Source organism: Magnolia sinica, chromosome 13, assembly GCF_029962835.1.
Source record: "Magnolia sinica isolate HGM2019 chromosome 13, MsV1, whole genome shotgun sequence".
Taxonomy (NCBI): domain Eukaryota; kingdom Viridiplantae; phylum Streptophyta; class Magnoliopsida; order Magnoliales; family Magnoliaceae; genus Magnolia; species Magnolia sinica.
The window spans coordinates 2,936,861-2,963,698 of record NC_080585.1 but is presented as its reverse complement, the minus strand read 5'-3'; the positions used below and the strand labels follow the sequence as shown (position 1 = coordinate 2,963,698).

At 40.5% G+C, this 26,838-nt stretch overlaps 2 protein-coding genes across 3 annotated transcripts in view; both read right to left on the bottom strand.

The window, feature by feature from the left end:
• Positions 1 to 10,092, bottom strand: part of LOC131222434 (beta-glucosidase 12-like) — a 52,384-nt gene extending 42,292 nt beyond the window's left edge. For both annotated transcript variants that reach the window (XM_058217505.1, XM_058217504.1), the window contains exons 1-11: positions 9,916 to 10,092; positions 9,718 to 9,787; positions 4,787 to 4,845; positions 4,647 to 4,722; positions 3,548 to 3,625; positions 3,374 to 3,461; positions 2,615 to 2,870; positions 1,968 to 2,083; positions 1,658 to 1,875; positions 1,473 to 1,504; positions 391 to 493 (exon numbers count right to left, since the gene is read on the bottom strand). In XM_058217505.1, coding sequence (XP_058073488.1) covers positions 391 to 493; positions 1,473 to 1,504; positions 1,658 to 1,875; positions 1,968 to 2,083; positions 2,615 to 2,870; positions 3,374 to 3,461; positions 3,548 to 3,625; positions 4,647 to 4,722; positions 4,787 to 4,845; positions 9,718 to 9,787; positions 9,916 to 10,071 — 1,252 coding nt within the window. In that variant the 5' untranslated portion in view covers positions 10,072 to 10,092. The remainder of the gene's footprint in view (positions 1 to 390; positions 494 to 1,472; positions 1,505 to 1,657; positions 1,876 to 1,967; positions 2,084 to 2,614; positions 2,871 to 3,373; positions 3,462 to 3,547; positions 3,626 to 4,646; positions 4,723 to 4,786; positions 4,846 to 9,717; positions 9,788 to 9,915) is intronic.
• An 8,744-nt stretch (positions 10,093 to 18,836) lies between these two features.
• On the bottom strand, positions 18,837 to 26,378 carry LOC131223962 (protein STRUBBELIG-RECEPTOR FAMILY 8-like). Its single transcript, XM_058219558.1, has 16 exons — positions 25,555 to 26,378; positions 24,394 to 24,526; positions 24,223 to 24,294; positions 23,871 to 23,936; positions 23,708 to 23,779; positions 23,547 to 23,618; positions 23,314 to 23,385; positions 23,153 to 23,218; positions 22,989 to 23,054; positions 22,528 to 22,903; positions 22,013 to 22,387; positions 21,647 to 21,918; positions 21,423 to 21,555; positions 20,644 to 20,783; positions 20,357 to 20,513; positions 18,837 to 19,257 (listed from the first exon to the last, which is right to left on the bottom strand). The coding sequence occupies exons 1-16, from the start codon at positions 25,646 to 25,648 to the stop codon at positions 19,099 to 19,101; spliced, it is 2,325 nt and encodes a 774-aa protein (XP_058075541.1). The 5' UTR covers positions 25,649 to 26,378; the 3' UTR covers positions 18,837 to 19,098.
• Positions 26,379 to 26,838: the final 460 nt, after the last annotated feature.

The following is a 26,838-nucleotide window of genomic DNA, read 5'->3' as shown; positions in this document are numbered from 1 at the left end:
GCCCAACTGTTGCCAGCCCATCTTGACCCAACCGTTTTGGCCTGGCTATACATGTTCCAAGGGTTCTTGTAATTGTATTCATTTTTACCATGTAGGGTTCGTATCGCATGGATTACCCTCACTGCTCTCGCATTCTTGCTTTAGACAGTGATCCAACCCGTTCATCTAGCATGTCCCTATCGATGTGGATGCCCCATGTGATCAAAATCCCACTGATCCAATATTTTAAATGGTCCTCATTTCGACACCCTTGTTTAAATAGCTATTATCTTCGATCCATGATATCTTTCCCATGTGGCCCATCGACAATGGGATGAACTACATGAACCGTTTGGATCAGCAACTTGTACAAGTAACATGTTCATAATAAGAGAGAAATTCGCATCTTACCATTCTCAGTAATGTAAATAATGGGGTTGTTGTATTTTTGCTTTACGTAGACCAACAGACGTCGTATACCTCGTGGGTACACACACAACCATGCGGAAGCAGCCTGTAACGTAGAAACTAGTAAGTTCACATACACTTGAACGGCGCATGTGTACAAAAATGATTTACATGCATTTTCCATCCTGCGTTTCATGTGTACGGGTTTCGCAAAGCCCACGCGTGTAAACTTCTTCCTCGTCCACACGCAAGCACACGTGCCAATGTGGTGCATTGCAGAATCAAGCCTTCCACCAACGACACAAATGTTAGATCTTGTGACCTAAAATTCTGGCAGTTGAACTACTCATTTGGGTGTATTAGTGTACAAAACAATTGTATGGCTGGAATTAAATGCTCCTACTTTGGCTTACCTGAGTTAAATGACCTGATTTCTTAGGCAGATCTAATTATGGGTCCAACTGATGATGAAAAGTTCAAATCTCACACGTGTGCTATATTGTGAGCATATAAAGGGGCAAAGTGTTTAACGCCAGAAAGAGCATAAAGGAATAATGAGAAAGATCATTATCTTTCTCAAGTAATTAAAACATTGAATCCACAAAGGTAATTTTTTTAATCCACAAGGAAAAGAAAATCAAAATTTTATTAATTATTAATTATTTTATCTGTATGTGTCTCAATTACACCATTAATAATAATAATAATAATAATAAATCAAAATTTACAATTATTAAAAATAATAAAATTCTAACTCCAATAAAAGCCATAATTCTAATAAAAACTCTTTTAAAGCTTAATTTCTAAAAACATAAAAAATTTCAAATAAACTTTTACTTACAAGAGCCAAGAATAATTAAAGTTATTATTATTATTTATTTTTTTAAGGGAAGAAAATCTACAACTCTAAAAAGAAAGGAATACTAAAATTAGAATTATTAAATATAATTTTAAAAAAAAATCTAAAATTTTGTTTTTGAACTAAATGCAGGACTCATTTTGTAGGTCAGCTCTCAAAATTCAAGAATCACTCGAATCAACTAGCGAAAAAACTCGAAAGAACTCACTAAGTTAAATAGTCATACCTTGGGGCCGATTGGAATCCCATTACGCTCCGCTGTTACATAAAATATATATTTAAGAACGTACAAAAATAAAAATGAAATGATTAAATGCCTTTTAAAAAAAAAAAAAAAAACAAAAAAACAAAAAACAAAAAACAAAAAGGAAAAAGAGAAACTGAGATGCAATGGCGTTTATCGGAATTTACTTGTGAGATTACAATGAGCATCGGTATTGTAGCTGGCGGGAACGTTATTTGATTGAGGATTATGATGTGCGTAATTCGCTGTATAATAATTCATTCCAATGAAATCGAACGAAGCTTTCACCATCTTAGATTGCTTTTTGGTGAATTTTGGGAGCCGATTTCCTACGTTGGATCTCATGCTATTTGGATATTCACCGTAGGTTAAGGGATGCAAAAACCTGAATATATCAACCATAGAAGAAAACTAGTTCATCTCATAATGTTGCATTTTTCTACTAGTATCATAGATATGAGGGTTTCCATGACTCACCATCCCAACATGAAGTCGATGGCTCTTTTAGCTGCATCATCGTTCACCTTAGATGCAGAGAAGGGGACCATCCAGTGGGAAATCAGTGTTATTCCTATCTTGCCCCTTTGAGATACCTGTCCCGACAGTTCAATCCCAACCATTCAGATCTGGGACCCAGTAATGCTACTATTGATAAAGGGAAATGTGTCATGCCACGTGGATAGGCCAGCCACTTCACAAGATCTGCAGCTGATTCACACATTGATATGTGGTGGTAATTAATATTTCTGTTTTGGGTCCGGGCGTGGAGGCCCGTTCACCACACCAGCTCAACGGACCTACTGATGGGGACTTAAGTAGGGCTATTGATGGGAAAGCTGTCATCGACCTTGCAGTATGACAAGCCCGGCCCACTTCCCGCACACGTGCAGAATCTAGGCTCTTTATCATTGGGCACAGCATCTTACATGCTCCTCCCCAAAAGTTAGGCTAGTCTATTCATTAGCTCTATTCTGATCATCCATCAGGCCCACTGACGAGTAGACAGACCCAATTCTTCCCAAGATGTGGCCCACTTGATAAACGGCCTAAATATTGCACACGTGTGATGCAAAGTGGATCCCGGATCCTCTTCACATGAGTCCCATCACTTTAGTGGACCTTACCTGATACTTGTCCTTGTATAGTTTCACGACAGCCGCATGGGCCAACAATAGGTGATGGCCCACAATGTAAGGATCACTGCCTGAATTCCCTGTGCTGCAATTCCCAGCGTCCCCCGAAGAACACCGCCCAGGTGCTAAATTGCCAACCGCATATCCACCAACACTGAAACTCCATGGCTCGTTTAAGGTGATCCAGTGCTTCACCCGGTCTCCGAATTCTCTAAAACAGATATTAACGTAGTCGCGGAAATCAGCCCTGTAAAGAATACTCATCAGATGGATTCATACACTTTCACAAAGAGGATAATATGCATGAGAAATAATTGTAATAGATGGGACCCATTGCGTAGGAATGGCCCAGTTTTTCCACCAAAGGAGATTTAAGAGCAGCATTATCAGTGGACCAAGCTTCGTTGAGACCGACCCATTTACCTTTTGGGCCTGGTTCATAGTGTAGACCTGAACTTAAGGAAAGCCATGGACCTGAGAGTCAGTACGCCTTGGTAGGAAGGCCCTGACTCAGCCCAGTAGGAACCATTATTCTTTTGTCCATGTGTGGCCCACTTGATCAAGGGATCTTATTAATTTTCATGCGGATCTACACTCAACCAATTTTTTGTAGGCTCCAGCTTGGGCCATTATGGGAAGCCTATGCCATCCTTGCCTGGGCCGGGCCTTGGGCTTTCAGGATGGGTCGGGCGTAGCCTGCCCGGCCCATTTCCGTCCCCGCCCCAAAATTAGGGAGGATGTATTACTTACACGATTTTTGGGCTCAAGAAGCCGCCGTACTCGTCTTCGAGGGATTGGGGAGAATCCCAGTGAAAGAGGGTTACGAACGGCTGCAAACCTACGCACAGGAGAGAGATATTGTGAGGTGCTCTAAATATTGACCGTTGGATGTTGAAGAGACCAAGTGCTGTTCTGAATAATGACCGTTGGATAAGAGCTCGTTGATGAGGTTGTTGTAGTATCTGATGCCTTCCTCGTTTACTCCCCCACCTAGATTTCCATCTGCAAGTTTTAAGAGAATTCAAAAAATATATATATATCAAAATTTAACCAGCTGTTATCCAAGCTCTCTCTATGCCCTCGTGCGCGTGTAGTGCTGCCCATACACTACACACATGCCAAAATGGTGTCCACACGTAGGAGAAATGTAGTTTCAATCTGGGTGGGACATACTTTTAGATCCTCGGGCATAAAATTCATGCTGTTTCACTCCTCAAGTGAGCCACCAATGTCGAAAACGAATGAAGTGGCTAGGAAAAGTGTTTTGGAAAATGGCCTATCTTAGTAGTTACACAACTAATTTTTAGGCAAGTGGTCCATCTAATGGACAGCTCTGATCTGCGTGTGGGGAGGCGTGTCAGCTAGGTGTTCTTTTTTATCAATTAAATTCGATAAGATTCCAATGGATCTTTTCCTAGAAAACGCTGGTTCCTCTACAACAATTGTAGCATAAGCTTACCGTACAACGACGTTTGTGGGGCCCAACATTACACGGCCACCATTCGCTACGTGCGTACGGTGCCTCCCATCAAGTTCTCCCATCGTTTAAAAAAAATTAGACCGGCACAAAACATGGGTAGGCCACACTACAGGGACTAGTTGGGAATTTGGGATGAAGCCTAACATTAGAAACTTTTAAATTGTCTGTGCACAACGATTTTTTTTATTTTTTTTTTTTAATTCGTAGGAGTGACCTCACCAAGATGAACGGACCCTTTTAAAAAGTGATCATTCCAAAACTCAGGTGGGCCACACCGCGTGATTTTACCGATTCTAGGCATGATTTTACATGGTGCAGCACTCCTGAGTTTTCGAACGGCCTGATTTTTGCCTCCAATGAGAACATGAGGGTTCGCACATGATGGACATGGTGAGCCCCAAAGAAATAGTTGCAACAATGGGTTCAACCATTTACTCGGTGTAATCTGAGTTCTTAGTGCCTGCGTATCAAGTGTCTTACTCTACCAGAGTATCACATAATTCCATATAATTGAAAGCTTGAGAGTTTTTCTTTTTCTCTTACGTGGCAATATCCTGGTCCAAGAGATGGAGAATCTGTATGCGTCCATCCCCATATCCTTCATAATCTTCACATCTTCCTGCAGCTTTTCCCAATCACTCAAAAAGGAGAGAGAGAGAGAGAGAGAGAGAGCGAGAACTGACCTTGTACCGGTGATAAGAATCCACAGCTACGTCTCCATTGCTCCGGTCCCTTATCCTTTCTGCATCCACAAACCATATTTCATTGATCCAAACCGTTAATATGATTACCCACTGTATGTTCTATGAATCAAAGTTATTGGAAGGATCTTGGGTATAGATCGTGTGGCCAAAAATACAGTCAGTTGAACTATCAGGTACACACGAGCAAAAGCAATGGACGGTCCATCCGGTGGGTCACAACGTGCAAGTATTGTTTAGACCGTCCATTGTTTACGTTGCCTACCAGATAATTGATCCTTTAGAGTTCTTGGCCGCATAATCTGCATGGTGCATGCTTACAGTCTGCAACACGGCTGGATGCTGTACAATAAGGCCAGTATGGCACATGTTGCCGCATGTGGAGGGCGTGTGGAAGCGTGTCGGGCTGGAAATTCTCAATATAACGAACCGATGAGTGTTTGCTATATTCCACGCGCTTTGAGAGCTGCGCACCCACACGAAGGCACACGTGCCAACATGCCCTATATCTGATCTTTCCATCTGATTGAAAATAATGCTCAGATAAAATCAATATGTTTCATTCCGCCGTGGGCCACAGCGCATTCTATAGTTGCAGTTGTGCATACATGGATAGGCAGCGACAACATGGATCGTTCAATTCTAATCATCCAACCACGTGTGGTTCCCATGGGGCTCTACACGTGCTATCCATGGAAATTTTGAACCTTCCCGTTGGACCCACTCAGTAGGTCCAATCCTTCCTACCGATAGAAAAGCGCATGACTATTAGTATGGCACCCCCGCCTCGTATCTTTCGCCCGTCCTGAGCAATATTGGCACGATTGCATGATTCGAAAATGAATTTTCCATTAGACTCAGATTCGTTCGGAAGCCTTTCGCAAGGATGCCTGGGAAGCTAGGTGAGGTACCGTGATGATTATGTTTGTTGTTTTTTTTTTTAACGTATCATTTCACCGCATTAAAAAAAATAATAATAATAAATAAATAAATAATTGAGCCAGGGAAAAGCCTACTGTTGAAACCTATAATGTTTGTGAAAAATGCATATTGTGCATACATGGATAAAAAATGAGACATATAAAACAGCGGATAGGGAGATGCTTACGGTTGAAAACTCTTCTTCATGTTGTTTATATGCCATCCATACCACTCCTAATGTCATTACTACTGAATTAATGAACTGAAAACACAAAAATATTAGCTTGGTCGGTTGACATTCAATACTCCATGTTTCCTGTTGTGCGGCTCACTTAAGTTTAGAATCAGTCTCATTTATTTCCATCGCATGTTATAAAATGATCTTAATAGCATATGAATGGAGTAGATTTCTCACAAACATTACAGTGAACCTCACCTAACTTCCCATCACACGAAATTAATGTGAAAGCCTCTAACAGGAAATCCGCACCCGATTCGGTAGTGACTCCTCCTGTATAAACGTCGGTACTTAGAGCTCTTTGTAACCCCTCATGCTCTAAGCCGTCCATCCATTTTGCCAACTCATTGTATGACATACCAAATTTCTAGTGGACCACACCACAGGAAATAATGGTGATCAAATGCCCACCATTAAAATTTTCCAGGGGCCCACCGTGATGTTTATTTGCATCCAACGGGTGAAGGAAAACACATATGAACTTGATCCAAAAATTTGGTGGCCCCAATAAGTTTCTAATGGTAGGTGTTCAATCACCACTGTCTTCAACGGTGTAGTCTACCTGAGATTTGGATAAGCTTAGTTTTTTTATCATGCCGTAAAATGAGCTGAGAAATCAGATGGATGGCATGGATAAAACATATATATGACAGGAGGATCCCACAGAGCTTTTCCAGTTCCGACCAGTACCGACTGGAGTGCCACTCTACCGAAACCAAGTCAACAGGGGGGACGGCATTTAGATCGGTCAGCAACTTTTCTGCCGTTTATCCACCGCGTATTTGACAGCAAACTTTTTTTTGTTACCGGCACTTTATTTACCGTGTTATTTTAGTGACATAAACTATGATTTCGTGTCCACTATGATATTTCTTAAGAATCTACTCATCGTTTCAGGAGATCATATCAAAAATCAGATGGATCCAAAACTCAAGTGGGCCGCACGAGAGGAAACTGTGGAGATTCATTGACCACCTTTTAAACATTTGTATGGCCACAAATGTTTAATATAAGGTTAATGGTTTTGTTTTTTAACTTCATTCCCACTGGAAACAAACTTATAAACAGTTTAGATGGCATATAAACATTAAGATGGAGCCCACGAAGGTTTCAATGATGGAAAACTTTTTGTTTTCCTTATCGTATGTCTGTCTTGAGTTTTGGTTTTGGTTCCACTTGATTTTTCATTTAACTTCTTAAAACGATATGAAAAAAAAAAAACGGATGAATGGAGTGATTTTTCAAAAATATCATGATAGCCCATGTAGCATATCTGGGTAGGAACTCGCTCAGAAATCCGCGTCCTAAACCACCGGACGCGTCTTTCCTTGTTAAAGCCTTTTGTAGGCTAACAAAGATGCCGAGTAAGGCCCACCGAGATGTTTGTTATAAATCCACTTCATCCATCCGTTTTTTTAGCTAATTTTAGGATATGCTAATAAATGTTAGATGAATTAAAAACTGAAGTGAGCCACAAGAGAGGACAAAAGTGAAGATTCAGTGAGCACCTTTCAAATATTCTTATGACCATAAAAGTTTTGTATCAGGTTAAATATTTGTGTTTTCACTTCATCCTAGTAGGAGCGACCTTATAAAGGGTTTGGATGGCATATAAAGATCAAAGTGGAGCTCGGGAGTAGAAATTTCTTTCCCCAATTTTCAATTTTCCCTCCGGTTTGACCTACTTTACTCTTTTATACACCTCATTTTTGGTCGAATTTACTAAAATGAGATCCAAAAACGGATGAATGGGGTAGAATTCTCACAAACATCACAGTGGGCCCCACGGAACCCACCCAGCATCCTTGCGCAGGAACTTACTGCGAAAGGCTTTCGCATGAAATCCACGTCCTAAACCATCCATGCCAAGGCGCTGCATATGGACGGACCTGATTTACACGTAACCCTGCCACGTATACTGCAGAGTGATGGCACGACCATATTCCAGTTCCACCGCGTCTTCTCCCTTCGAATTTCTCAATTTCCACTGAAAAAAACTTTGATACTCTGGCAGAGTATGATAGTCCATATGCTTGCAGTCAGATAATGTACACGAGTTACATGTAACTCAAATCAAAATCATCTGAATCGTGGGATCTACTGTAGACAGTCATAAACAGAAATTACTCTGAAAATGACCTATTGGGATGAGAAAGGTCATCTGTCCAAATTCGACTAACGAATGTTCATTAACCAAAGGTTAGGATCCCTAAGTAGGATTTTCAGTGGGCCCCATAGTTTGAAAGGTTTGCTTTGACATAGAGCCATGTCACCTGTACAACTTGCTGCATGTGGTGAACCATAGTCCTCAGTGAGAGCGACAAATAACACCGTATTTCCACATGACGCGTTTTGTGGGCCACACCTAACCTGTTCCAAGTTCCAATCCAAAACCGACGAGTAACAAATGTAATTGAAGTATTCGCATCATGCGGTCCATCCAGTGGGCCCCACGACAAGTAGCAAAACTAAAAAACAACAGAAGTAGATAAAAAGCAAAAACTTTTTGCTGTTATGGATTCGGACAGTTTGTCAATTATGTTCTTATTCGTCCACGTGCAGACGGCTGTTCCGACGGCTAACATCGCTCCACTAAAAACGGTTATTGTAATAGTGCAGTTGTTCAATGCTATCCAAATGGATGGCCTTGCATGCATCGTGCGGCCCACATGTACCAGATTATCAAGTTATTCAAACGGTCCATCTGGACGATACCATCGTGGATGGTCTAAGGACACATGGACCTTTGATAAGTTACATCTAGACCATCATTTGAACGGAAATCGGATGGTTAGGATCATTGGTTCACGTGATTTTAGCCATGTACGAGCCACGGCATCTCCCTCAAGATGGATGGTTCGGATCACGCGAACATCCGTCCACGTAGGCATGGGCGTAGGGCACGACTGCCACGAGGACCAGAATCGTCTACAATACCTTGTGGTGTGGTTAACATGAGCGCTGTATATGCTTCATTTTGTTTTTGCGCATACTTTGAAATGATACGAAAGAATGGATGGACAGCGTGGATAAACAGATACATAACGGTGGGCCAGCCTATAGAACTGACCGTTAGTGGCTACATACGGGCGGGATGGTAGGCAATACGCGTCCCAAAAAATTGAAATCGTCAACATCGGCCTCGGAGTAAAAGGCGCAATTATAAGTAATATTGCCTATATTTTACAGTGTATTTACACTGTAATTTGAAAATCAAACGTCGCCAAGTCCAACCCAATTTTATCTGAATTCGTTTTGCCTCACTGGCCGAAAATGATTTGTGATCTGAACCGTTGATCTCACGGAATATATGCCATGAGAGCCACCTGAAGAAAATTAACGTGAATCGATGGCTATGACCATCACTGTATGCAGATGAATTTAGAAGAAAGAAAAGAAATTTTTTAATGGCTCGCACTCAACTCTAAAAATCAAAGGTCGAGATCATCATTGAAGCCTGATTATGGGATGATAACTTACGTATAGAATCACGAGAGTATGGACGGTTCAAATTGTAGGATCCCGAGCGGCAACGGAGGCAAAACGAACTCATTTTCTCGCCGTAATTACCATCAATTATATATTAAAAAAATCGGAATGATGTGCAAATATATCCTAATAAATTAAATAAAATAATGATTATTCCAATTGTTTTCTCTTGCCAAGAAAATCCCGTGACGAGAAAATCGTTTTTTACTGGTTTTACGCATGGACGTGCTAACGTACGCCGAGAGAGAAAGAGAGAGAAAGAGACCTGGGTGCTTGTGAGTGTAAGTATCCCAGATGCTTGGGCCTCTACCGCCTTCCTTAACTGCCCCTTCATACTGTAAAAATTACCAAAGTTTCCTATCTAAGCATAGCTGTCTGTATTACCTACTAGAAACTTCTGGAAGAAGAAGAAGAAGAAGAAGAAGAAGAAAAAGAGAGAGAGAGAGAGATGTGTACGACGAACCTGATAAGAGGCAGAGGCAGTACCGAAAATGAAACCAGGAGGAAAGCTGCTCCTATTAAGCGGAGCCGGGTTGTCACGTGACGGAGCCCCTCCGGCATGTGACAGGGAAGCGATGAGTAAAAAGAGCCCGAATGGGAGAAACCTTCCAAGCGCCATGCCAGTATCTCTCTCTCACGACTTCTCTATGAATAAAGGTGACCAGGAGTGGGCATTTATGGGAGAGACATTTCCGAATTTACCCTTCACCCTGTTGAAAGATTACGAAAAATGACACTCTCTTTAATTCAGCAGTCGGCACGTGGGTACGTGTACGACCGTCAACCCGAAGATTTATGCGTTTCTAAAAATGGGCGCAACTGTTGGCTGATCTAGACCGTTGGTTTTGTTGGGCCCAACAACGGATGGACCACGTGCTAGAATCCCCTTAGATAAAGAAAAATAAATACAGCAACACTCCGTTTCATCTGACAATGAATTGCAAAATAGGTGGCCAGGACAGCAGGTCGTGACTGAACAGTGATCTCAGTCACTGATCGGTGGGACCCATTTACGGACTTGGAGTGCGTGGTGACCCCACCACGAGGTGGTGTCGGGTCGCGGCGGAATTGATTGGGTTCCCAGAAAAGGGTACGTTGCTGCCATTACCGTGGGGCCCACCTTGATGTACGGATCGTGTATCCACGCCGTCCATCCGTTTTTCGAGATCATCCTAGGGCATTATCCCAAAAATGAAGCAGATCCAATTATCAGGTGAACCATACCATAAGAAATAGTGTGGTGATTGACCACCCAACCATTGAAAAACTTACCAGTGCACACCTCAACGTTTCCATAGTGTTTATTTAACATCCAATCTGTTAATAAGCTCACATAAGCCAGGATGAAGGGGACAAAAAAAACAAAAAAACAAAAAAACAAATATCAGTTTGGTCCAAAACTTTTGTGGTCCATTAACGGTCAATCAACACTCTTTATCTATGGTATTGTCCACTTCTTAATTGGATCTGCTTCATTTTGATAATGACTGAAAATGATATTGAAAATTGGATGGACAGTGTGTATACATAATAAGTACATCAAGGTGGGCCCCACGGTAACCCCACCTAAGGTTTTCACGATCTTGAGTGAGGCAGGGTCTCACCTAATCCCTTTGTATATCAAGCCATTATTTATTTAATCTTTTAGTCATTTTTTATATACTTGAAGATAAAAATGTTTCTTTGTCCCTTATAACATTCTCATATGATGATAGCTTTTCGTGCAGGATAAAATGGCCTCTTGCGAATGGCTACGTGAGCCCCACTAAATCAATGTTTGGGGCCATCTCTTGGCTGATCTGATTTATTCCTTTTAATCGGACAATAGTAAATCAATGGTAAAGTCATTTTCAAAAAAAAATAGTAATAATAAAATTTGAATTTGTTTGTGGCCCACAACTGCATTAATATTGTGAGTTAATTCTAAACTGTTTTCTTCGTTGTGGTTAGAGGTGGGCATCGAGCCGAGTCAAGTCGAGGTGGGCCAAGCTCGGCTCAGCTTGTCCATGGTATAATCAAGTTCGAGCTTGAGCTCAACATTAAAGCTTGGCTTGTTTGCCAAAACTGTCGAGTTGAATTCGAGTCAAGTTAGTGGTTCGACTCGAGTCGTGTTTACCTCGAGTCAAGCTCGAGCTTGTTCATATCATCATATGTTAAGTTATTAAAATTTTGAAACCCGCATTCCACTTGTTAGTCCGCTAGGCGAGTTGTCTCCCTCCCCCATGTCCCGCATTGTTCCTTTAGGTGTGGCCCACCTGACCAATGGACCAAGCTAAAATTTGGGATATAGACCTAACTAACATCAGGGTAAATATCAAATGAACAGTTGGATGGCCACTCCCTAATCGTGGTGGCCCCACAACTCAAAAGTATAGTAATTGTCAAATGCTCGAACATATTTTGATCATATTCCCCAACAGATCATGTGTGCAAAAGGCGTAAATATTTTGGATAAGGCAATTACAACATGCAATATGTTGGCACTGTAGAGGGACTTCTAGCAAATAATTCCGAATGGTCAATTTACAAGTCGTCTATCTAAAATCATGCATAGAAATATCATCGAATGCTTTAAGGGGGAAAAAAAGAGCCCATTTATACAGAACTTCATATATGGAGATTGACCATAAATGAGTTTTGCAGCTATGGTGGGTAGTGAAAATACATTGCATCAGCTTTCGTACCTGCGAGATAGGTGGTGGTGGTGGTCCGGTGGAGGGATGACCGTGCGAGCAGTGTTAGGGCGATGGATCGCTGGTCGGGCACTGGGCAACGGCTGGGTAGAGTGAAGAGAAGAAAGGGGAAAGAGAGGCTAGTGTTGGGGTAGGGTGACAGGCAGCATTAAGGCGTTTTGTTTTTTTTATAACAAATATAGTTTTATATATATATATATATATATAATCATTAAATGAGTCGAGTCGAGCTCGAGTTCGAGCTTCGAGTCGAGCTCCAGTTCGAGCTTCGAGTCGAGTCGAGTTGAAATGGCCCTTGGTCGAACTCGGCTCAAACTCTACTCGAGCTTCCAAAAATCAACTTGACTTGGCCTGAATCGGTCATTCAAACCGACTCAATTCGAGCTGACTCGAGCCGAGTCGAGCGAGTTTTTGGAGCTTACTCGACTCCTGAACAGCCCTAGCTTGGGCAGATTGCATGAAATTAAAACTCATTTTCGTATGAACGGCTTGAATCTATTACAAGACAATCTAGTGGGCCCCACACAAGATGTCAGATAAGTTCAATAGGTAGGTCCCTTGCACATAAAGGTCATTTAACATTTTCTATCTTTCTTCTTCATTTTTTACTAGAGGGAACCATTTGGCTGTTAGGACCATTGCTACATTTATGGGACCTAATCTAAGAGCTTTCGGCATCATTTCATCCATTCTAAGTAGCTTATGAGTTTTTTTTTTTTGAAGATTTCTAGCTACACTTTCCAACATAGAAGGTATGATAGCCACATTCTCCAACGTAAAAGTTATGACGGCCAAAGGTAGGTTTAAGTTAAATAATGGTGCCTTTTGTGTGTTTTTTTGTTTTTTTTTTTTTAGTAAATATCAACAATGGGAGTTTGTGAAAGGGATGAAGGTGTGGTTGTTCCATTTATAATTTTTTATAAGTATAAATGGTAGGAATTTATAAACAAGGATTAATTTTATAATAGAAAAATATTGTAATTGATGAATTTTGAAATGAAAGAATGTTATAGTACATTAATATAATAAATGTTGCCCAAAAGTGGCCTAAAGTTACTATGGATCACCGATATTCACTATGAATCATTGGTACTCACTATGAATCACCGGTCTCACAAAAACGGTCATAACTCCCTTATTACATGTTCAGTTTAAGTAATCTTATACTCGTTGGAAAGGCAATTTGATAAAGTTTCATACGGCTTTCAAATCACCTCATTTGGATACTACTTAATTGTTTAAAATTGGGTCCAAAATTACTATAGATCGTTAATACTCATTATGGAACAAAAATAGTCATAACTCCCTTGTTACATGTTTGATTTTAGTAATCTTATACTCATTAGAAAAGTAATTTGATAAAATTTTAAATGATATTGAAATCGTCTCATTTATACATCATTTGATTGCTTAAAAGTGTGCCCAAAGTTATTATCAATCGTCAATACTAATTGTGGATCGCTGGTACTCACTATGGATCATTGGTCCCATGAAAATGATCATAACATCCTCGTTACGTGTTCAATTTAAGTGATATTGTACTCATTTGAAAGGCAATTTGGTGAAATTTAAAATAAATTTAGAATCACTCCGTTTAGACAATATTTAATTGACCAAAAGTGGGCACAAAGTTACTATGAATCACTAATACTAACCATGCATCATAGATCCCACAAAAATAGTCATAACTCCCTATACGGTGAAAAAATCATATCAGTGAACCCCATTAAGGTCTTTGGTTTTAAGTTAATATGTATTAATTATGCTAAGAAAGGAACATGGTCTCCTTGGTCGCACTTATATATGCAAGAAACCCCATTTACATACGATGGCACATGGCAAATGTGTGTGCAATCTAACCCATCATTCAGTAGGCCAATCATGTAAATGCCCACATGATTTTAAAACCTATATTAGAAGGCCCATTTGGTATTGGAATCTAATCACATCCAGGTCGAAATTTTCAAGAAAGAGACCCATCCACAAGACCTGGCTTAAAAAAGACTCGAATCCATTTAGTGTGATATGGGTACTAAAGACCAGCCCCATTGATAGTAATAATGCCAATAGGGCCACAACTTAGGTTTGGGTCAGGTTCGGGTCAAGTCAAACCTGACTAATTAACTAGCCTGAGTTTCAAGTTGGGTCAGGTTGAGTTAGGGTTGAAAAAATTCAACATAATTTGAAACCGAGTCGAGTATGAGAGAGTGAGTTTCTAGTGGGAGAGGTTGGATGGGGAATAATCACATGTATTTGCTAGGTTTAGTTGGGTCAGTTTAGGGTTGAGTAAAGAGGAATTTAAGTTCGATTTGGGTTAGACCTTGGGTGATGTTGGATTGCAAGCCAAGATGCAATTGTAACTCTAGATTCACACAAATCATCAAGGGTGTATTTGTTGGGTTAAGTTGGTTAGGTTGGGTCCATTTAGGATTGATTAAAGAGGAACTCAAGTTGGTTTGGTTTGAACTTGGGCGATGTTGCGTTACAAGCCAAATTACAATTAATTGTTGCCTTTAGATTCTAAGGACCTATTTGGCTAGGTGTATTAGATGGGATGGTATTCATAATCTCATCTAATACATCTTGTTGGCATGTTTGGAATGATAGTTGAATAGGATGATGGAAGCCATTTTGGGTTTGGGAGGGATTTCTCCATCCCTCTTTGAGTCTCCCGATCTATAGGGGAAGGGTGGGGCCTCGGCTCTTGAGTCTCAACTTGATGCTTATATTTCATCCAAGCTATCCATCCGATTCTCCATTCTATTTTAGCCTTTAAATCTAAAAATGAAGTCGATCCTCATCTCAGGTGGGCCACACCATTAGGTGCAAGGGTACTGGAAAACTCCAACGTAAATGACGGTCGCATGCATAAAATTTTAGAGTGAGTTTCTACTTGTGGGACCCATCATGAGGCAGTTGTTAGATCTACACCATCCAACTCTTTAGCCATGTTATTTTGACCTCTGAGCCCAAACATCAGGCTGATTAAACCATCAAGTGGACCACACTACATGTGACGGTGGGTTGAGAAGACCCACTCACATCACTGCTCGCCCAGGTGAGGTGGGTTGTCCCACTCGTGATCCCACTTTGATGTATATGATAAATCCATGCCATACACCGGTTTCTCCATGTCATTTTAGGCCATGGGCCGAAAAATGAGGTAAATCTGAGTTTTAAGTGGGCCGCACGGAGGAAAATGAACTCCTGTTGTTGAAACCTTCCAAGGCCCACTGTGGGGTCCCTGATCATCCAAACCAGCCCAAGTAAGGGCCCATAAGACCCGCTTGAGTTAACCATGCGGTGAACGGGTCAGATTGTCCAAATTGGGCCTACCTTGATCGTGACACGAAAAATATATAATATAAAACATAGCAGGGAGAAATGATTTATACACTTGCAATCCACTCTTTTTCCAAACACGACATTGGAAAATATGAGATAATCCAATTCATCGAGAATATCTTACACATGTAATTAATGTATCTTTTCCAATTCCATCCACTTTATTACTACCTAATACACATGCCCAAACAGGCCCTAAGTGAATCACCAGGCTTTAGGGCTAGAGTTTAGGCTATTAAACTTGGCTCAAAGGTTAGGATTGGGCTTGAAAGCTAGGTTTGATGTCTGAGGTGGAGTGGGCCAATAGCCTAGCCTAACCGAACTTATTGGCTAGTTTACATAGATATATTAGCATCGTGGATACATACTAAAACCCTACAATAATGTTTGTGTGTTTATTGTTTCCTTTTTTAATGTCCTATTTGGATCAGAGTGAAAGTTGGGCTTGGAAATTTCTCGAGGTGTTGCATCATGTGTCCCATTCTGATTTTGCAGTCACATCAAGTGAGATGACTTTTGAAAAAGTTTCAACTGACCTGACCCCTCTCTCTCTCTCTCTCTCTCTCTATATATATATATATATATATATATATATATATATATATATATAAACCTTCTCTCTCTCTCAAAAGGTTCCATGCGGTCAAGCTCATGGGAACTTCCCAGGAGGTCGTGTTGTGTGGGCCCCACCATGATGTGTGTCGAACATCAACACCGTGCATTTGATGGGTCCCCTTTAAATTATGGGATATCCCAAAAATCAGCCGTATATGGAATTCAAGTGGGTCATACCATCTAAAATTATGTGAAGACATGACTAAAACATATAAAAGCACTTGGTGGGGCTCACCTGAAATTTGGATGCGTCTGAAACTTGGTTTGATCCCTCATTCAAGTGAGACACACATAATGGATGGACTGAATTTGTGAACGAGTTCTCAGTGGACTGAACAAATGATTATGAATGTTTAAATGGAGTGAAACCCCTCACATCTTTTGTATGTGGTGTGGTGTGGCTCACACAAGTAGGGTTTGACTTGATTTTTAAGCCCTAGGCCCCAGACCAGCTCAGCTCTAGAGTGAGGGAAAGAGCCAAGCCCCCTCTACTTTGTCATGGCTTGGGCTGGGCCTTAGGCCATGGGAACCTGGCCCGCCCTAACGCTGGCCATTGCTACCCTAAGCTAGAGCTACTACGGTAGGATCCGATTCAATCATTTCATCCTTCCTTATCATTAATCTCTGGGCTCGAGAAATAGAAAACCCTACTTTGAAAAGCATATATGGATCTTGTGTTACGCCATTGCGTGCCTCCGGATTATATAACGTACATTTGGAAAATGCATCCACTGATCTGAACCACTATCTCGCGGGAACCCATTCTAATTAGACCAGTACTAAAAATTACTTTCACCATACCATCTTAACCATCTAATAAAATGGATCTTATGTCAATCAACAAGATCTGTCGTTGATTTTTGTCTTCTAACGTATGGAACTAATTAAAAGGCTAGATAATCCAAACAATTTGATACTTTGTTCAAGGCCCATTCGATTTTTGAAAATACCAAATGAGTGGTTCAGATCTCACAAACGTATGCCAAGTGTGCACAAACGACATGGGTGAGCACCGGATCCGCATCCCTGGGAGTGTATTTTTTTTTTTCCAGACACGAGAGTGGCCGGCAGGACATGCTATCACCAAAGGGGTATTTTGGTCATTCTATGGTTCAGGGATATTTCCATCATGTTCTGAAAATGGAAATAATGTAGAAAATATGAAAATAGCATTTATTTGCCTAGGCCGTGATGTTGTGTGCGTGGCCACCCTGATATATATAGTTCAAATCCGCTCCGTCCATAAGGTGCGGTTCTTCATTTTGACACTGTACGACAAAAATCGGAGACGATAAAAACACAGATGGATCACACCACTGAGAAGAGTTGGGATAGAAGAGCACCATTAAAACCTTCCAGTTTGTGTACAGAGTCTATCTTATATTGGATATACCATCCAAGCCATTCATAAGATGTGATCCATCAGGATGAATGGAGAACCTTAGAAATCAGCCCATTTTAAAAAAAATAAAAATAAATCCAAGATTCTTATTGGCACATGTTAAATTAACACATTTGCCACTTACAAGATGTGACTCTGGAAAATGAATTAGTGCACATGTAATACGTGAGGTGCTTGAAATAATATTGTTGCACATATGTCACACGTAAGGTGTTTGAGTGTTCTAGGCTCTCAAATTTGAGTGTCTTAAACCCCTTAAAACAAGAGCTGTTGAGGATCTGGGTCCCTGCAACTGCATTTCAATACACAGAGTTCAATTGATACCCCGGCTCTGTACTCCATTAGAAAATGTGAACATGACATAAATCAACCAAATCTATGGCAATTGTTCACTCAAACCATCTGAAGTGTGATTCCCATCACTTATCATGAAAATCAATATTGATCGGACAATCTTAACCGATGGATTTTAACCTATTGAAATGTTTTTTTGGGCTTCCTACCAGACAGCCAATTTGACGCCCGCCAATTTAGAGAATAAGGCTTGTGCGATCAGGGCAATTCTCCAAATGTGCTCAACATACAATGGGGTCTCGCAATTTGGACGATCTGGATCTGCATGCTTATTGTACCATAGCCCATGGTTGGTGAATACTATTAAAAAAATACAAAAGAAAAAAGTGAGGGTATTTTAGCCAGTCGCCATCAATGGAAGACTTCTTATATAATGTGTACAGTGACATCCGTCGTATGTGTGGAAAATCAATCTCGTGGAAACTCATGCATAATGCGTGGACCACCAATTACTATACCAAACACACGCCCATCTCATGTTTTTTTTTTTCCTTTTTAAAATAATTTACAAGGTTAGGGGGAGTTTTGAATATTTACGGCTTATCTACATCCGTCAATCCATTGGCTCTTCGCTTACAAGATCATATGGTGGGCCCCACCGCCAGGTTCCGCTCGACAAGCTGGTGACGTTGGAAATTACAATGATGCATTGACATCGGCCATACAATGCAACTGGATTGCAAGTGGGCCACGTGGGCATGTAGGATGTGAACTGTTGGCAAGTTTCAGTCCATTCTATTCAAATGTGTGCGCCGCAATAGATGAATGAATCAACGTGAATTGTTGGCATCTTGCCTTTGTGGGCCCATTATGTACTGTTGAGATGTTTCACACACTTGCGAGGTTGCCACATGTGGGCCTCGTAAGTCCTATCCATTGGTGTGATTGTCCGGGAAAGCCTCTTCCAAGGTATGGCCTAACAGATGAAGGGTCCGAGTTTCATACAAACTGGCTACACTGTAGTACAACAGAAAATGCAACTAAGAACATGCATGATCACGTACATCTCAATTGACAACAAGAAACAAATGCACCAATTCGACTGCTGCAGAACGCAAAACCAGAAATTCAAATTACAACCGATCTTTACAGATTTATAAATTTAAATAACATAAAGATATCGACCGGGAATCTAAATTGATCCCACTCAAAAGACGAACATCTACCAGACTCAGATCAGATGATGCTGCTGCAGCTGCGGCTATCTGAACTGCGCAAAGGTATCCAGTCATGGTAGTCAAGATTCGAACTGGCTGCGAGGAGTCCTGAAAGGCGTGCCAGTTGAGTCCACCTCGACCCTGTCTGTCCAACTCTGTCCGGTGCGGACTGTCCGTTGGATCAGAGAGGCCAGCAATTCCGCAATCTCAGAGATGGGGGGCCTTAGCTCTGGTTCTACCTGTTAAGAATAATCCCCACATGCATTAAAACATAGAAGAACACGGATCGACGTCTAATTATTTTAAGACTTCAGCCATGCCAAACAGGTCATTTGGCAACCTTAAATGAGCGGTGCTAGAAATGGAATCCTTGGGCAGGGAATAGGCTTGCGTTTGGCAACCAGGAAAATGTAAGAAATGGATTCCAGCAAAAGGCCTTTTTTTTTTTTTTTTTTTCAATTCCTACCCACAGGGTAGCTTGCAAATTCCGGGAGAGTGAATTCCCTCCCAGTTGTCATATTTTTGAATTCACTATAGAGCTTTGTGTAAAGCTCATGTCCACACCGCACGTGACAGCATGGCATGATAGGCCTGAAATCTAATCCATCAATCAGAAAAACACCACTTCATTGATGAACTAGCCCCATAATCAGGTCGATCTACTGGTCAGGTGGGCCACAGTTTTGCAACAGATCTGAACAACTTGGCCGAAGTTATCTAACCATCTACCTGTTCCCAATATTGAGACCCACATGCTAAGCGGACCATATTTATTTTTGGGAAAACATGTACAAGGTCGGACCAACCTCTGATGGATGGATTGGATCTTGCACCTATGCAACATGCTGGCACATGTGTCGCATGTACATCAACTAACTTGCACGCTCACAGGGAATGAATTCCAAGTACCCAGGACCTAGATTCTAAATTGGACAGAATTACATTCCCAGTTGCCAACCATGACCCCAGAAACAATTTCTCAGAGAATTTTGTAACTTCTAAATTCCAGGTTGCCAAACAACCACTTGGGAAATTGGAGAACTTTATGTGCTCGCCTGGGACTCAGAATTGGCGGACAGGTTTCCGACTTGGGTTCAAGGCTTCCAACAACGGAGCTAAACAGGACTAATGCAAATGGGTAAAAATTAAAGTGATTATTTTACAGGGACTCCTAATGTAATTCATGTGATTGCTCTCACATGAATTACAAGCATAGTGCAGAATTTGGATTATTTCTAATGAACAAATCAGTTCGTTTTGAAAAGAACAGCCGTTTCTTTCTCTCTTTCTTTCTTTTGTTCTTTTTCATTTGCTATGCGGAAGATGATTCAACCATACCTGAGTACACAGGGTAATGGCTTCAGCATACTGGGACAGAGCCAAGGCGGAGTGGCTGCCTCTAATGGCCGGATCGACCATCTCTTGCAGAGAACTGAAATTGTGCAGCCGTGTTGAAGCCCATTTAATTAGAGACTGCTTCTCTTTTGCCCTTGAACTATTGTAAAAAAGGGAACAAAAGAAACAATAAATTAAAACACCGTCGGCCAACAGAACTTCATTTAGTAGATTCCATATGACTGATTATCTGTGAAGTACATATACCATATAAGGGTGAGATGGCAGACCTGTCAAAAGGTTTCAGCCCAGTTAAGAGCTCCAGCAGCAAAACTCCAAACCCATAGACATCGCTCTTTGTATTATCGATTCCAGGCATCCCATATTCGGGAGCTTTGTAACCCGTGCCACCAGTAGGCAGTTCAGAAGCCTGTTATCGGGACAAGAAAACAATCAAGTTCGACTAAAGATGAATGTGGTTAGAGTTTTTCTCGGCCCACACGAATTTCTGCAAGTAGCCAAATGTGTCCACATGCTAATTGTTTGGGTCCTACTATCAGTGCATCAGGTGGGGCAACGTCTAACGTGACCCAGCCCAAAGACTTGGCCTGCCCACTCATGGTATGGGTGCATTGAAATTACGAGGCCAATCTTTTTTTAAAGCTTCCATTGCTTTCATGTTCGCCCATCTGATCAGTGGACTGGCCTGATATATAGGCCAGGCCATCCACAATGGTGGGTCGGGTTGGCATGTGTGTATGTATGGGCTTATAGCAAAGCTCATATATAGTCTGTGTTCGGGCGTACAATTTGGGGATGTTCATTTCAAGTCCCAACTTAAAAGAAACAAATTTAAATTTGGAGAGTAGTCCCTCAATACAAATTGTAAGCAAATTGAAATTTTGTTCTATCCACTTCGATGTACTAATAATTGCAATTCAGTTCATTAGTGCATCCAAACACACTCATAGTATAACAACAGCATCTGCATTTATGGACAAGTTGCGATTGCAAAAAGGATGTGGGATCCCTTGCTGTGGAACTAGAGAAACCCAAAGAATTATTTAACCTTAATGCAGGTGAGGGGCCTCAGAACAGCTAATCCACAGTCACAGATACGAGGCGTGAGCTCATCATTGAGCAAGACATTGGCAGCCTTTATGTTGCCATGTGCAGTAGAAGGCGATAATAAGTGCAAATACCTGAACAAAGAACAGAGAGAAAATGGCTCAGTTACAGGCATAGATACAAGGTCAAAAGGCATGGGACATGTTTATGTAAACATATACTTACTCCAAAGCCCGGGCTACATCAAGCGCGATCCACACACGAGCATTCCAGGACAGGTATCTACCATCATCTCGAGCAAAATGCAGGATGTCTTCGAGTGATACATTCCCGGCAAACTCATACACCAGAAGGTACTGCTGGTGCTCCATGCAATAGCCGAAAAGGCTCGAGATGTTTGGATGCCTCAAAAGAGACATGTTCCTAACTAGCTCCAGAAATTCGACTTCTTCATGGAGAGACAGCGGCATCATATTGATTTTCTTCACAGCAAAAATCTGGGAAGCCGAAACCCACATGTATCTCAGACAAGAATCCAAGTTTTGCAGTCATTTGAATTTTCTGGAGATGAAGTTAGATGAAATGTTATACCTCGCCATCAGGGAACGTGCCTCTGTAGACGGAACCAAGAGAGCCCTCTCCAAGAAGGTTGTTGTCTGCGAAGCAGTTTGTAGCAGCTTGCAGGTCTGCAACAGTATAAAGCTTAGCAGTCATTAGTGCTCTTCTTCTCTTTGAAAGGCTTCTTATTATAGATAGTCCATCCGTTCTGCAATTACGAACGGAAGGTATAGGCCTTAGAATGTCCATAGAAATGGACCATTGCTCCGGGCTATCTCTTGGTGCTGCAAAATAAAAGCAAATCGCAGAAGGGGAAGAGTAAGAATTGTTCAATACTTGTTGATGGAACCATTCATCTTCTATATAGTGATGCTCCATGAATTGTTTCAAAAGTTTTAGACATTTTTCCTGACAGCCATGTACTGAAACATGATGAATTAGATATACGTTTGATCTTCTGCAATGAGTGCAACGCCCTTCACATCATGATTCCTTTCATGGATGAAGGAAAATAAAATCTATAGAGTAAAGCCTGTTCAAATAGAAATTAGTTTCTTATTTAGAAGATAGAGTTCTGAGGGGAAAATTCTACCTCTGATTGTACTGATAGGAAGACTATGTGAAGTGCGGTGGATAATCTCCAATCTCTTAAGCTTATGTTTATGTGAGATACGGATGTGGATTGAAACAAGGGCCGCAACACAGCTTACTACAAATACTGCTGCACCAACTATACAAGTTATTGTTCCAGGTCCCATCCACTTGTGATTATGGATATCCACTTTGAGAGAGGTATAGTTCTTGAGGGCGCTTGACTTGGTTGTTGCGGCATTACTTTCACTCAGACCAATTGACTTATTGTGGTGAGAGTTATAAGGGGAAGGAGAATGCACAACCCCAGTCACAAACACATTTCCCCCAATACTGTTAAAGAATAGAGAAATTAGTGGGCTGTGAAAACCATTGAAAACATTCTGTGTGTGTAAAAGAATATATGGGCAGTAGATACCTGAGAATTGGAATGGTTTCAAAATGCTTTGGGATGACACTGCTAAAGTGGTTGTTTTGGATGTTACTGACAAATAAAAGTAGTTGAATCAGAACTGGAATAAGATTACAAAAATAAAACATGTATAAAGACTTGCTAGGAACACACTTGAGTTTGAGACATACAGTTCAGACAGTGGGAGCTTATCCAGGAAGATAACCGATCCAGTAAATTGGTTGTTCTGTAAGTGACTGTTGGAGAAATTATAGAAGTATTAACAAAGGAGACGAATGCAGAACAATTACATTTATGATTAGAACAAGTATAGGTCTATTGCCATGCTTACAGAATGTTAAGATTGGTCAAATTACTGAATGAGACTGGCAAATCTCCACTGAAATTGTTGTAAGATAGATCCCTGAAAAGATATTTAAACAATGAAATTTGGGTCAAATTCAATGGATAAATTCTGATTCTAAGAAAAACAAGTACTCAAAATCGAGACCAAACAAATTACATATAGATATCTAAATTCTCATCTACTTTTCTACATATCAAAAGTATTGTTTCAAATCTTACAATTGTTTTAGATTTAGCAGATCTGTAAATATGTTTCCAATGGGCCCAGATAGGGAATTGTGGCTAAGATTCCTGCATTCAGATAAAATGTGATTCATGAAAATCTGTCCCATATTCATAAACCAAAACCTTTTTGAGTTCTTATTCAACAAGAAACTCACAGGGAGCAGAGATATTTCATAGAAGCCAAGGAGGATGGGATGTTCTGGCTGATTTGATTGAATGCCAAATTTCTGCATTGCAAAAGAAAAGAAAAGAAAAAGTCAAAAAACACAAGACAATAACATGACAGGAGGAGGAAAAAACCAGTAAAAAGGTTCGTACATGTGGGTGGCATTGGGGGGTAAATTGAAAGGAATTTCACTGTGAATACTATTGAATCCACCATCACTATACAAGGAAAACAGTTCAAAATAAATAAGTAGATAGCTAGATAGCTAGATAGCTAGACAGAGATAGATGGAGAGAGAGAGAGAGTTCCTGAATAATTCACGGTTTTCTTGATACACAAATTATTTGTGAACAATGTGCAAATTGTTCACTAATTATTCATTAGTCTTAAGAAACCCAAAAGAAAAATCTCTACTTCTGAAGTTCTCCTGGAATTTTCTGAATCTCAACTTGTAGAAATGCAATGAAGTTATTTACATGCATTTTCTATCTGAATCATACTTACAAATATTTCAGTGAGAGGAGGCTTGATAGTTGGAGACCCAATGTTCCATTGATCCCTAGTCCATCAATCTTACTGCAAGAAGAGAGAATGGCTTGAGACAGAATAAGCAGAAAAGAGGAGAGTGTGCAGTCCAAATGGCTCCTTGGATTGAAAAAGAAGTAGTTACAGTACATGGATTGAACAGAAGTTCCAGAGCATGATATTCCCTTCCAATCTTCCCCACAGGGGTCACCACCGACAGATTTCCATCCAGTTAGCTGAGGTGGAATGTTCAGGGCACTGTAAAGATCTTGTAGCGCTGTGACTGCAAAAGAGAGAGGGAATCAGCTGATGTGTTCTTGATTATCTGGGGATTCTCTCCTCTGATATGGTTAATGAAGTTCAGAAGAAAGTCTACAAAAAGAATATACATGCAGTCGCACATGCCATCATACTTGGCATGCAAATGCAATGGGAAATAGGCCAAAGATTGAAGGTTTGTGATCTTCCCGTCTGGGAAAATTTTTGGGGAATTTATCCTCCGTGACAGAACCATCAGATTAATAATCTGAATTGATAAACTATGGGCCCCACATGTTTGGAATCCTTGTTAAGGCTTAGTACCAAAAATCTTCCGCCCTCAAACCATTCCTACTCTAAGCCACCCATGCAAGCTTTGGATCTTTCAATGTGCGAGATTTTTGGGTGTCCCCCAACTAAGGTGAGGTCCACCATATCAACTATCTGGATCACGGAGCCATGGCATCACATGTACAACGTTATACATTTTTAACAAATTAGATTCACATCCTGTAATTACTTATCTGGTCATCTTAATGGAGATTTCCGGTTTGTCTCTAGGAACAAGTCTTGGTTCATTTCGGCTCACCACTGTTCATTTACATGGCTGGGGAATCCAGATTGTCCATCCAGTGAGTCCTATATTGATGGCACACAGTATCAAAACCACACCTAGTGGATGATCCTAATCCTTTTGTTGATGCATTTTCCTTTTCAATGTAGGCCATTGACTTAAATTTTCACTAATTATAGATGAAATGGAGAGTTATGATTTCCCATTCGTGTGGTTTTCTACCCCAGGTCATTAATGGAAAGGCCTCCTAAATGGCTGCTCTCCATTTACAAACATAAAGCCACATTGATCAGTGGAAAGAAATCAATACTGATCACAATGAGCTGACATTTTTCTATCCAAAGCCTATATCTAAGTCATTCTACCATATCAACAATCAGAAGCAGAGAGAGAGAGAGAGAGAGAGAGAGAGAGAGAGAGAGAGAGAGAGAGAGAGAGAGAGAGAGAGAGAGAGAGAGAGAGAGAGAGAGAGAGAGAACCATCAAGCGGATCTGTAGTTGCTGAGGTTGCAGAAAACAGTAATGCAGAATAGAGAAATGCGAGGAGACATCGCATCAGAAGCAGCTTAGCCATTGCTGCGAAAAGCTGAGGAACAGAATGCTTGGAAAAGATATCCGTAATTGCCTAAAAACAGAAACAAAGGATTGATGTAATAGTAATCCCAACTCGACAGATAATCCCAAAAAATCCAGATCAAGAAAAAAAAAAATACAGAGATATGAGGAAATCAAAGCAACTATAAAGAAACCTGAATTAACAAAGAAGAGAGACAAATTTGAAAACCATAACGGAGAAATTTACAGTCAACAGCACAAATCATCTAGTAATCGATAGGCAAAAAAAAAAAAAAAAAATCTTGCTTTGCTAGCTGCTTCTGGGATTTCCATTTCAAGAACAGTAACTCATTCCATGCTGGGAATTGCTTGAATAAACCAGAACTGTTTTTTAAAAGGCAACCAGAACTGCTTATAAAAGAGTTAAAAAGGAAGCTTCAATGGATCTCACTGAGAAAATCTCCAAAACGGGAAATCAGAAAACAGAGATTACAGAGGTCCAATTCATTGATGCTCAAGATATACTGATTCTACACAGTCGAGAATCAAGTGACAGAAAACCTTTCAAGAACTGTGATTTGATCATTTGAATCCGTTAATCTCTCAAAGAATTCAAAGATCATCCACAAGAATCACCAAAAGAATATCGAATTCGATCAAAAAACATCTAAAATCTTTCAAAAATGAAGTTCTTAAGCCAGAATTTCAGGTTGGAAAAAAAAAAAAAAAAACAGATGAGTTTATCTGCAGGGATCTGGACATCACAAGAACAAGTAAAATTCAAGAAACTGAATTCAATCTAATAGTATTTAAGTTCGAAATCGTCTGAAGAAATCCAAGATTATCCATGGAAGATCATCATAATTGGCCCGAAATGTGTTGCATAGACCTCAAAATCTTCGAAATCCGTCAACAAGCATGATATTCAGATGAAAGAATCGAAATGAGGAGAGAATTAGAAAAGAAGACATTGCAGAGATAAGATCATCAGCTGAAATCAGAGAATTATATTCAAGAACTGCAATTCGATGACTATCTATTGAAAATTATTAAACTAGATTGAAATAATCGAAAAAAAGATAAGAGAATTGAAGATAGGAGATTTCTAATCGTGAAGAAGCTGAAAGAAGAAATAGCGATAGATATCGACTTTTGAGAAGCTCTTACAGATTCCAGAATTCTGAGAGAGAGCGAGAGAACCAGAGAGAG